General features: G+C 51.2%; 2 protein-coding genes across 2 annotated transcripts; both read left to right on the forward strand.

Annotated features, from left to right (window-relative positions):
* Window positions 1-285: 285 nt before the first annotated feature.
* On the forward strand, window positions 286-2,571 carry STEHIDRAFT_92074 (DEAD-domain-containing protein). Its single transcript, XM_007300743.1, has 6 exons — window positions 286-397; window positions 483-548; window positions 610-663; window positions 721-1,471; window positions 1,571-1,829; window positions 1,894-2,571. Exons 1-6 carry the CDS (start codon window positions 390-392, stop codon window positions 1,947-1,949), a joined length of 1,194 nt encoding a protein of 397 aa, XP_007300805.1. The 5' UTR covers window positions 286-389; the 3' UTR covers window positions 1,950-2,571.
* A 551-nt stretch (window positions 2,572-3,122) lies between these two features.
* On the forward strand, window positions 3,123-4,609 carry STEHIDRAFT_118801 (uncharacterized protein; the record flags this gene model as incomplete). The annotated part of the gene is made up of 2 exons (XM_007300744.1): window positions 3,123-3,163; window positions 3,217-4,609. A coding segment is annotated over exon 2 (1,243 nt), but the record flags the coding sequence as incomplete, so codon positions are not given.
* Window positions 4,610-12,385: the final 7,776 nt, after the last annotated feature.

A 12,385-nucleotide genomic window follows, 5' to 3' on the forward strand; every position in this document is an offset into this window, starting at 1 on the left:
GTGTGGGCAATTATCAGTCGTTTTATTAGCAACCAGCTGGAAAGTCCATGAAAGGGTCTCAAAATTGGACATGAAGAAGTGGAGGATTCAAAGTCTACTGCTGTGGTCTACGTCTGTGCGTGGTTGAACGGAAGAACTTGAAAGAAGGAACGGAGCTTGGAACAGGAACGGAACGGACGGAGTTTGTATCTTCTCGGCAATCCCCGACAACAACGCGGATTGAAAAATTGCGGGTCGTTGGCTAGGTCAGACAGCTTTGCCTACTTACCCACCCGCTCACCGTCAGTCGGTCCACCCAGCTCGCTACCAGCAACAACCACACTTGTCCAAGCCCAGTCGACAATAACAGTCGACTCTTGGATATCGTACAAAACTCAAAAGAACCAATCATGTCTGCGTCAGTATACCTTCCTCCGCTTTACGCGCTCTTTTGTCCCATCTTTTCCGTGACCCTGACCTTGTGGGATTTTTCGTGAATTTAGTGAAGAAACCCTCCAGGATGTGCCAGAAGGCGAGATCGAGTCCAACTGGGACCAGATCGTCGACAAGTGAGTCTCTTGCTCGTTGTGCGAACTGGGATCAGGCGCGCTGATCAGTCGAACCCGCCAGCTTCGATAACATGGACCTGAAGCCTGACCTTCTCCGTGGTGTTTACGCCTACGGGTGAGTCCTTTTATTGATCGTTTTCACGGTCTTTCGTTCTCATCCATTATCCGAAAGTTTCGAGCGCCCCTCTGCCATCCAGCAGCGCGCCATCGTCCCCGTCGTGAAAGGTCACGATGTCATCGCCCAAGCCCAGTCCGGTACCGGCAAGACCGCCACCTTCTCCATTTCCATCCTTCAAAAGCTCGACCCGAACATCAAGGGCACTCAGGCGCTCATTCTCGCCCCCACCCGTGAGCTCGCCCAGCAGATCCAAAAAGTCGTCGTCGCCCTCGGTGACTACATGAACGTCGAATGCCACGCCTGCGTTGGTGGTACCAACGTCCGTGAGGACATGGCTAAGCTCCAGGAGGGCGTCCAGGTCGTCGTCGGCACGCCCGGCCGTGTCTTCGACATGATCAACCGTCGCGCTCTCAGGACCGACACCATCAAGATCTTCTGTCTCGATGAGGCCGATGAGATGTTGTCTCGCGGTTTCAAGGACCAGATCTACGAGGTCTTCCAGCTTTTGCCGCAGGACACTCAGGTCGTGCTTCTCTCTGCCACCATGCCCGCCGACGTATTGGAGGTCACGAAGAAGTTCATGCGTGAACCCGTCAGGATCTTGGTCAAGAGGGACGAGTTGACCCTTGAAGGTATCAAGCAGTTCTACATCGCCGTCGAGAAGGAGGAGTGGAAGTTGGACACGCTCTGCGATCTGTACGAGACCGTCACCATCACCCAGGCCGTCATCTTCTGCAACACCAGGCGGAAGGTCGACTGGCTCACCGAGAAGATGCACTCGAGAGAGTTCACCGTCTCTGCCATGGTGCGTTCACTTCCTTTCATGTTCCCCCACCTTATGTAAATTCGTGTGGCGATATGCTGACTAATGTTCTTATTTCTCCCTTTTTCTTGCGTCAACCAGCACGGCGACATGGAGCAGAAGCAGCGCGAGGTCCTCATGAAGGAGTTCCGCTCCGGATCTTCTCGTGTCCTCATCACCACCGATCTCCTCGCCCGTGGTATCGATGTCCAGCAAGTCTCGCTGGTCATCAACTACGACTTGCCCACCAACCGTGAGAACTACATTCACCGTATCGGTCGTGGTGGTCGTTTCGGTCGTAAGGGTGTTGCCATCAACTTTGTCACCACCGAGGACGTTAGGATGCTGAGGGATATCGAACGTGAGTGTCCTCGTCTTCTTCTTGGCCCATGGTGCCGTCGCTGATCAGATTTATTGCTATGCAGAATTTTATAACACCCAAATCGATGAAATGCCCCTTAACGTCGCCGACCTCATCTAGATATATCGCCACCGCCACGCTCACATACGCCACACACACTGGTTTCAAGTACTTCGTCGTTCTCGCCTCATCTGTACCACTCGTCTTCCTTCAAATCTGGTTACATCGTCTCCCATCATCCTGTACCCACTGCCCTGCCTTCCCTGCCGCCACCCAGTCGCTGAAATAGCCTTCTACACAAATATCAGCCACTGTCGATCCGATCATCCATCTATCCATCTCCTCCTCCATACCCGTGCAGCACGCCCAAAAACTTGATCGTACCGTGTAGGGCGTCGTCGTCATCGGTCCGGATATATCGTCCCCCTTTTCCTCGCCTGGTCTTTTTCTTTCTTTTCCGTTCAAGTCCGCTATTTCTCTTCTGTTTCCTTATGCGTTCCCTCGCTACGCTACGACCTCTCTCTCTCTGCCTCTCTCTCTGTCTCGCTGCTATGTGTCTGTGTTTGTGTGTTTGTGTGTGTGATACGATGATGACGACGTTGATTTCGTTGGCTGCTAGTAATAGTGAAGGACTTCGAGTCGACGGTAGTGGGCTAATACGAGCTCCGGTCTCGTCACGGTTATGTGCATATGCGTATGAGTCGAGTAGATTACGATCAACTATGACAATTCTTTTCTTCGCCATCCTTTCGTTAACAAGTTGAGTGGGTATCTGTACTCAGTCGTAGGATGATTGTGGCTAGGGTGCGTCTTTCGGTGGCAAGTTCGTGAGGAACCAGGAGGCCGCCTTGAATCCGAACTTTTGTGGCGCGCCACTATAGCTCTGTGGAAGAAAGCCACGTGATAGCAAACATTGACTCGAACTCGGACTCGGACTTGGAGTCATCATATTTCCTAACTTTTCCCCACTCACGATAGAATCGACGGACCTTGAGTAGACCGCCTCAATGGAGACCTCTGAACCCGGCTCAGCGCAACCTTCAGCGATGTCAGTAGTTTTTTTTCATCAGCTCCCGGTCTTGACGCTGATCACGACATGCCATGGATAGTGATGTGTTTTGGAAGAATGTGGAGATTGAGAGGCTCATGTCCTGCACAGATGTTGCGGTCAGACAGGGAATCACTAGCGCTGACGTTGTTCACGCTCGCCGATACATCAGCGAAGAGTTCGAGGCGGTTCAAAGATATCTCTCGGTCATCGACAACCCCTCACACAGCCGCACGAAAGGTACTCCGATGTATCCAGTCCCCATGCAGACTATTAACCTACGAAGGTGAGAGCACAAACTAAAGGATCCGGCACCGCCATTTCTAACCTATAATCTAGCGATGAATTCTGGTCCCACATCACAATGTCGCGGACTCGTTCCCTAGATCCTAGCATCCATCTCGACCCCGTTGGTGAAGATTCACGAATTGCTGAAGTACGCTCAGCTGATTTGAATGACGAGGTCGAAGCCGTTGTGCACTACGCATGCGCTGCCTTGTCCCACTGGAATCGATTGGCATCCGTATCTCGACTACCTGCAGAGATCCTTACCATTGTCTTCCGCCACCTGACTCCTACTATCGTATGGGGTCCGCTTCATTCATCTGTTAATCGACGAGTTCACGCCGCTAGAGCGCGCTATTGGTCCGAAATGCAGTGTCTGATCGATGTCACCCATGTTTGTCGAATCTGGAGGGATGTTGCGCTCAACGACCCAGCACTTTGGTCGAATATCTGGATAGAAGATGCGGAATGGAGTGCAGAGATGTTACGTCGCACTCGAAACGGTCCTTTAACGATCGTACAAACCGACTCGGAGTACATCGATTCTCTTTGGCCGTTTTTGTCACTTCCCCATCGCACCCGTCGCTTATGTCTTCATCACATCGATTCGGACGATCAGGATGACCTCGAAACGATTTTACAGGAATACCTCCGACAGCCAGCACCATCCCTTGAAGATCTGCAGATTCAGCTTCCCTACCACTCTTGTCCTATTCCGTACGACTTGTTCTCACAGGTCGCTCCTCGCTTGAACTCGTTGTGCATCGACGGTACACCCGATTGCGATGCATTCTTTCGCTCTCCTATTATTCGCGGCCTCACGACCTTAGAGCTGGGTCGATCATGGACCAAGATGGAGCACTCCGCCATTCTCTCGGACGTAGTTTCTGTGTTGATGAACAACCCCGACCTCGAGACGCTCGTTCTGCACGGATTCTTCAGCGCTACAGCTGACGCAAGGCTCTGGAGACCAATAACCTCAGAGGATGCCATCCATCTACCAGCACTGTCTTTCCTCGACTTGGACGGTGACGTGGTTGCATGTACCGACCTCGTACGTCGGTTATATGTTGCCAGGGTACGCATGTTATTTTACCGCCTATCCTACCCTTCGGGACTGGATCGTTCCACCGATTGGATGTCATCCACAGCTATTCCTTTACTTCTCCACCCATTACAGTCAGCACTGGCCACTCCCATACAGACAGTCGAAGTAATCTGTATAATTGGGCTATCTTGGTCGGTCCATCTGCTTGACAGGCACCTTCAAAGCTTGGATGAGCACCCAGAGAAAAGGGACAGCAATACGATCCTGGATCTAGAGATTCAGAGTGAGTTGCCTTGGTCTAGGCATACAACTGCCACGGCCATGAGCGCTCTCACCCCGTGGCACCTAGACGATGTTCGAGACCTTGTCGTAAATACGAACGATGTCCTGGGACCCACATGGGATTTATGGGCGAACTTGGTTCGACGTTTGCCGTCACTCGAAAGACTGCTCATAGACTGCGGCGTGTACGATCTGACCGATGTCGAAATGATCGTCGAACCACTTTTACGACTTGTCGGCCCTCCAGAACATACGACAATCTCTTCAGATAGTGCAGCCCATGCAGACGTTGCCGAAACTCAGTGCCCCCGCCTCCACACGATATGCATACGAAGTTGTCTGTTCGACGGGGATATCCCTTCGTCTTTACTCGACTCTCTTCGTTCTCTGTGTTCACAACGAGATGGCGCTTTACGAGAGCTTCATCTCATATACAGCGATATAGACGATTCTCAGAAGGCTAGCCTTTCCGAAGTAGTGAAAGTGGTGGTCTGGGAGCGCGATGCGGATGGCACGGCGAGAGCTCCGTCGGAGAGTTGATACTGCTGACCGGTTTTTGTGGTATCATAATGTAGCGACGAATGGTGGGGAACTTGAATGACAGCGTAGGAGTACTTCATGGTTGGCGGCGTGGTTGATGTACGATACGTACTTCTTCGTCTGATGAGGATGCTGGAGAGCTGGACTGAAAGGGCTAACTCTTTGTATAACCCGTCAACGTCGGCTGACTTCTAGTCATATCAAGCAACTGTTTGATTCCAGAGCTTGAGCCACAGTGTTTCACAACGACGGGCAATTGGCAACATTGATTTTACAACACTGGGAACATTCAATGATTTGGTGTACGTAGCTGTCAGTACCACACAAAATCCAATCCAATCACAGAAATAAGCACTACCAGCTCATTCGTCTCTTGGAGAAGAACGTGTATATATACATGAGCCGGACCACGCCCGAGTCGAACAGGCTCTTGTCCACGGCTCTGAAATATGGGGGGTAGTGCTCTTCCCGAGACAGGTTGTGAGAGTCACATCCGTGTCTCCACGAAAATTGGACATTATCTCCGGATGATTCATAGTCAGAGAATCTGCGATAGTACAAAGATAAGCTACCGGGGATACTATACATTATCGGGAGAGAGACACTACTCACGCGATCGCATTGGGGCAGACCTTACGGTATAATCCAGTACTGGGACCCAGACCCTCGTTGCTCACGCATCCGCCACTTTGCAGCGCACCGTTCTCGCAATCCGCGGCGGAAGTGCAACATGGACTGTAGCAAGAGATGTGGTTTGGGCCCTGGGGACCTGTTACATGAGGCTTCAAGCAGCATAGACGGTCAGGCTGAAGAGGCATGTTTGAAAGTAGCTGTAGAATGAAGAGGACCTGTGGGCAAGCAGACTGGGTCAACTCTAAAGGTCTGAGGCGAAGTGTATATATACGTTTCTTGAGAGTGAGGGATAAGAAGTAAATGTGTGTTCAAGCCTAACCCCCCCGGCACAATGACTGGTCAAAAGTGCAAGAAAGGTTTCCAAACAATTGAACCACGCTTGGTAGATGTCGGAGAAAAATATTCCAAGCACAGTTGAGTGACGCTCCGATACCTGGGGAAACAACATCATGCGCGTGATCACATAGAATCTGTGTTTAAGCAGTGGTAGCAGGAAGTCGAAACTCCCGCAACTAAAGAAGAGAACCCCGTCAAGCATTGAAGCTCTTTTATGGATAAAATCGGTGGTATAGAAGTTTATGTCGCGGCTTCCATAGTTTACAGCAGTCGGGGGCCACTAAATTTGTGCCATTCTTCTCGGCGGAACAGAAGAGGCGCATAGTACGATGCGTAGCAGAGGGGCAACAGCAGTTTCAGCTTCATTAACACGAGAATGTACAGTACCAGGAATAAGGCGGGGTGTAACGACAGATTTCCAGTATGCCTCAGGTATACTGTTCGAATGAACCAAACCGGGGCACATAGTCGGATGGAGGCGAGCTCGAGAGTAAGGAGAACTCAGCCGATTGGACATCCGAGAGACAAGCTGGCGTTTCAAGAATAGTACGGTTGTTAGCTGTTGGATGCGGCTAGAATTTACAAGCCCCTGCACAGATTCACCAACGACCAGAAAGACGATGGACGTTTCCATTGACGATGCTTTACTCGAGCGACGAGCAGGAGGGCCTCTTGAGCCAGATCATCGGGTCATTGGAGTACAGAAAGATAAGATAAGATAAGATGACTGACACGGAAGAAGTTGGCCAATCAGAACAAGGCACGACTCGGTTCTGTTGAACTTGAACTTGCCCTCGACGCGAACGTCTGAACGAATGCCTCTCCCCCCCTCTCTCGTGATTTCATGGACCGCTTTTATGTAATGATCTGTACTGAGGCTGGCATTTCGCTCGACCCGCTTTGGTTAATTTTCATGGTCTCAAATCGCTAGGAACACTAGCTCTCCGCAGACTGACTACTCGAACTCTTCCAGTTGACTCCACATCAGGCGCGTATTCCCTCCGAGTTATCCTTGTCTTTGGATCTATTTTGTGTCCTATTACTATGGTTCAAAATCTCAAGCGCAGATTCTCCGTTTACTAGTGACTCTCATACTTCCGTCTTGGACAGCTACCGATTCAGACTGTCCGTGCGACGTTCCATGTGAACAATCCTAAGGGTTGTGGACAGGCCTCAGCAAGCCCATTCTAAGCATCACCCGAGAGCACATGGAATCTATACTCCCCGACGAACAGAACACTATGTACTTTCGGGCTCACAGGTTTGTGCAACCTACGCATGTCATGACCATCCGATTCTCGAGTCTTATACATACCCCGAAACCTGGACCACTTGGGGAAACCTTTGGGTGTGCACTGAGAGCTGTCTATAGCTGGCGATTGCTCGCGGCACTCAGTGCGAGCTGGCCTTGCGCATGATGGGAAAAATATGAGGTGGCGAAACGAACCGCCGAAGTTATTCGTCGTATTTCTCCGAGCTCGCCCCGGATGGCCTTGGCTGCTCTATTAGACGACATCAAGATGTTTTCGGCTGATCTCTCTCTATTGACGCACTCATAGTTCTTTCTGCTTGAGTTGCTGCTCTATCTGATGCTAATCTGGCTGACCATCTGCTTCACAGATCTTCTCCACAAGGCCCACTATCTCAGCACATTGAGCTCCGGATCTTCTTGCGCTCGTATGCCTATACCTTCACATCGATTTTCGCAGCATGTTGAAGATACAAGTGAGTCCCAGCAGATGATGGATCTCCAGATGTGACCAACGTAGACTTAAACCAACACGAACGAGCCCGGGTGACGGTCTTTGGCTCGAGAGTCACGATGTTGTGTCTCGCGCGGCCTGTTCGTCGGACGGTAGAGTGATCCTTGAACAAGACCTGTCTTTCAGTCTCAGTTTGTCACACCGTGGAGCCTATCCTGTGATAAAGAGTGGGCCACAACGTGGGGAGTGCTGGCGCCAGAGGACCAGAAACACTCGTTCTAAGACGATTAACTAGGCTCTGAGTGCGCGTTTTTCATTTTTTCGGACTATGTCCTCCTTATTGTGGTCGTTTTCTTCTCATTGAACACGCTTGTCACTGTCTTCAGCTCCACTACTCCGAAGATACCCGGCACACCCCTTTCTGGCATCTCTTTCTGGATACGAATATCCTCTCCGAGATGCCATCCTCTGCCTCGAGTGTCCTCGTTCCCGCCCCGTTATACGAGCCTTTCCTGCATGTCCTGCTACTCGCTATGTGGCGCAGCATGCGATAACTGGTTGTCTTAATCACTAACGAGGTTGCGCCCAGATATACACCAACTATCCCCGTACGATGATCTTTCTACACACGATGGGAACGGCGGAAGTCCTCGAGTTCGACCTCTCCGATGAACGTGACGAGCTGAAAGCCTCAACTCTTTCTTCCTTTACGAGCCTTCTCGTGGAAGTCCTTTCATAAAGGCCCTCTCCTTCTGGCATGCAGTAGGCACCCGTTTTGATCGCTAACAACACCACTTCCATAAATGCTAGACTTATCTCCGCTGAGCGGTCTTTCTACACATAAATGCTCCAACGGTCAAGTGTGTATGTATCAGGACGTATGCGACTAGTCGGTCACTGAGGTAGTTTTAGTCCCGATTGGTCTCCTCAAGTACAAAATGCGTACGCCCCACACTTTGAACCATCCCTTTGACATGCTGAAAGGACGGCATTCCTCCGAGAGCTGCGTATGGCCGTTGACATCATGGTGCTGCTTATGTTCGGGCTACTCCATACCCCACACCATGAGCAGACAATAGCCTTATACCGTTTATCTTCTTCGTCTGTCGTATACATGCACCTAATACGAGAGCGTGTACGAGATTACCGTCAAGCAGCCTGCACTGTCGCCTCGCGTTTTATCAGCTGAGAATTAGGTGCAAGTCGATGTCCAACCCTACGCCCATGCCACCCTCCTTGCCTTTCACTGGGTGTTCGATCTCCGCAGGCTATGCAGCCAACATCCTCGGAACGGTACCGCATTTGTAGGGTGCAATTTTGACTCATGGTCCCACAAGCCTGTCCCGCTCTTTCCTTGTACCAGTGATCTTCCATGGCCACGGACTTCTCCCGCGACATTTCCGACTTCGTGCCCTCCACCGCATCCGGCCAGTGCCAACCGATGCGTCTCTGCACCGCCCATTACCAAACGCGATCATCCTTGCGACCCTCGAGTTATACGTTTTTGGAAAATCCCGCTCAATACTCAAGATCACGCTCCGGCTGCCTATGCCGGAACATAAGGAAGAAGACATCGTGTTTTGCCTTGAGGTCTTTATCGCCTCGCTGCTTCTTTTGCTTTGCTCAAAGTCAGGGCTCTTACTTTGACCGCAAAGCGGATGACTTACTAATCGGGAAAGGAGAAGGAGGCCACTGCGTCCATACCTAGCCTCGTGGCGGAACGAGGCGGGATGTGGTAATGCAGCCCTGGAAGTTGCGAAGACTTGCGATACGGTTGGTAGTTAGGTGATGTCACATGTCTATGTTGACCTTCTTGCCTCGTCTGTAACCCGCGTTTTTCAGCATTCACGACATCTGTCGACGTCCTCCGGTGGATTTCTTCGGGATGCTATGCAGTCCTTATTCTTCACGTTGTGAGGACGCATCATGGCAAAGAACCATACTCGAGCATTCTTGAAGTGATCCACCATGACCATCTTATGTTTTGCCAGCTTGAAGTCATCACTTCTCCATGCGGGCTGATCGATGTTTTTTTTCTTCCTGTCCTCTCAACGCCGTAGCGCGGGTCAGGAAGAACCGGATTGCATGATATTGAGAAGGCACCTAATGATGCGTGGAATTAAATGTCCCTGTGGGACCTGGAGAGACGACGAGAACGGTGGATCTGCAGCCAATTCAATGCGTACCCGGTGTACAATGCTTGGTTGCCGAAATCGTATGTTCAACCACACTTCATCTCCTGATCTTCTCATGCTACCACGCTGAGGTCGTCACCTCGGTCTGTGATATCACGCACGTCTTCAGTACCTGGACGGTCTCGTACATTTCATCGCGTATTCCCTTTTCCATATGTCCAGAGCGCGGATCTCTCGTCACAATCTCGCCGTCCATCGAGTGGCACAGACACGCCAGGTCCTCGAGTTAGGCCTCCGCGGACGAGACCCTGTTTCCTGGATCAGAATTTGTGTGCGTGCCAAACGCACGGCCGATTGCATTCGAGCTTGTACCGATTCACAGGGTTATCGATGTCGTCGCTCATCAATACCACCTTGACCATAGGCAAATCAACATGGCATCGGATCCACGAGGTTCATACTCAAAGATTTGACAATGGAACACTACAATAGGATCGGATTGGACGAGTGGCGCGCAAACACAGTTTGCAGAGAATAAGTGGCTCAATTACCTGTACGCAGGTCGTGGCAGCATGAGTTCTTCCTCGCCCTATACACTATGATCGATAATCTGACGAGTGTCCTCTTTACTTCAATCTGCAGATTCGCAGTAGTAAGCAGCGCCACAGTAGCAAACTTGTGCATGTCTTCCTCGCCACCCTCGAGTTTGCGATCTGCATTATGCTCGCACTCCTCCTGGTGACCGGCGTTACTGCTACGGAGGTCCAGGCGTTCAAACGCCTGTCCTGATGTTCATATAGAATGAATAATTAATGACTGGACTGCTCCATCCTTGCTTTCTATGTGGCGCTGAACAGCAGCGTAACAGAACATGAGATGGCATTGCGGTAATGCAGGCTCTCACGAGTGGCGGTGGCTCGAGAGTTCCTATGTCTGAAATGAATCAAAGCAATCGCGGGAACGATCGTATGGAAGGTTTGGCCCATATACCTCGACAGAGCTACATGGGTATGTGTGTCGGCATGCAACCTAACCTATGAGCCACTCGAATTGACTGATCCTGCGAGCTGATACCACAGCAGACAGGAATGCACGAGTGAGCCACTGGATGATATCATCCCGCCATCCGGATCTACACACACTGCAGATCAGTGAGGATGTCGCCCGTAATCATACTGCCATCTCGAGGGAACGGAAATGAAAGAAGTAGACACGATCATTTAAACGCTCTTCGGACTCCCTTTGTTTATGACAACATCTCTCAGTATCCAGCCGCTATCTTACATCTATGCGATGCACGCTCCGCCGGCCTGCGATGTGCATCACGTATCAAAGCAGCTTTGAAGCACGATCATCTATAAAAGTATATGAAGTCGATGACGTCCCTTTCAAAGCGCAGGCAGATGAATCTACGTGTGTACTGACCGGATAGATGAGGTGTGAGATGCAACTCTAGATAACGAGTGGCCAGGGAACGTTCCTGTGAAGGCGTGTTTCTAGAGAACAATAGATGCGCGCCACTTCCACCAAAGACACAGGCAGCTGCTCTATTCTGTCCGTACAGATCTTGAACACCGGACCTACCTCGCGAAGAGCAGACGGAGACACGTAAGGTTCTGCACGGGTCCAACCGCGGGTGCCAGAGACGAACCCGTACCCGTACCCGCCAAACACCGCACCCGCACGGGTACGGGTACGGGTCACCCGCGGTGTGGCACGGGTTTGTCTCTTGCCACCGCGGTTGCTCAACCGCGGTTATTTTGTACGGTGTTGAGGTCTGTTGACTGGTATGAAGGCATTCTAAGCGTGCTTTATATGTACCAGACGGAGGTGTTAGAGCCCCCGGGCCCACAAATGATAATTGTCACTCAATGGGGCGAGTCGAAACAATTACAGCCGTTGTTCTTGCTGACCTATTTTGGCGACCGAAACGGTGCGGTATGGCACATCTTCACAAACGAGTCTTTGACGACCTGGAATTAGAGCGCAAGCTCAGACTGAACCATCAAGAGCATCCGACTTGGCTCACCAAGCCATGAAAGTGCTCCTTCGAGCACCTCTGATCTCCGAGACTCAAACCCGTCGCAAGAACCGCGGGTCTCGCGGTATTTCACGGTTCAAAAAACCTCAGACCCGTACCCGTTGTGGAGGAGCACACGGGCGTACTCGTGTACTCCCCCATATGAGAAGGAAACGGAGTTAGAGTCGCGACTTGGGAACGTACGAACGCTCGTTCCGTCGGACTTTCAATTCCCGGTTGACCCCGTTCTGCACCACTACTGGTTTTTATTCGCTTTTCTCTTCGTTTTTCCTTGGACTACTGAGCTGTCCCGTTTGAGCACTTCTAGAGAATCTCAGGCATCGCCTCCAGCGCTCGGAGCAATTGTTTTCAAGTAGTAGCGATCACGGTACGCTAAATCGACAAGCGCTAGTGGACGAAGGGCCGGAGCCATCCGCCCGGGACTAGGAACGGAACGCGCGGCCTCGGACTCCGCCACACTTCACCTCTCCCTCTACCTTGTCCGATTTATTGCTCTCACTTCCTC

Source organism: Stereum hirsutum (genome assembly GCF_000264905.1).
Source record: "Stereum hirsutum FP-91666 SS1 unplaced genomic scaffold STEHIscaffold_3, whole genome shotgun sequence".
NCBI lineage: Eukaryota > Fungi > Basidiomycota > Agaricomycetes > Russulales > Stereaceae > Stereum > Stereum hirsutum.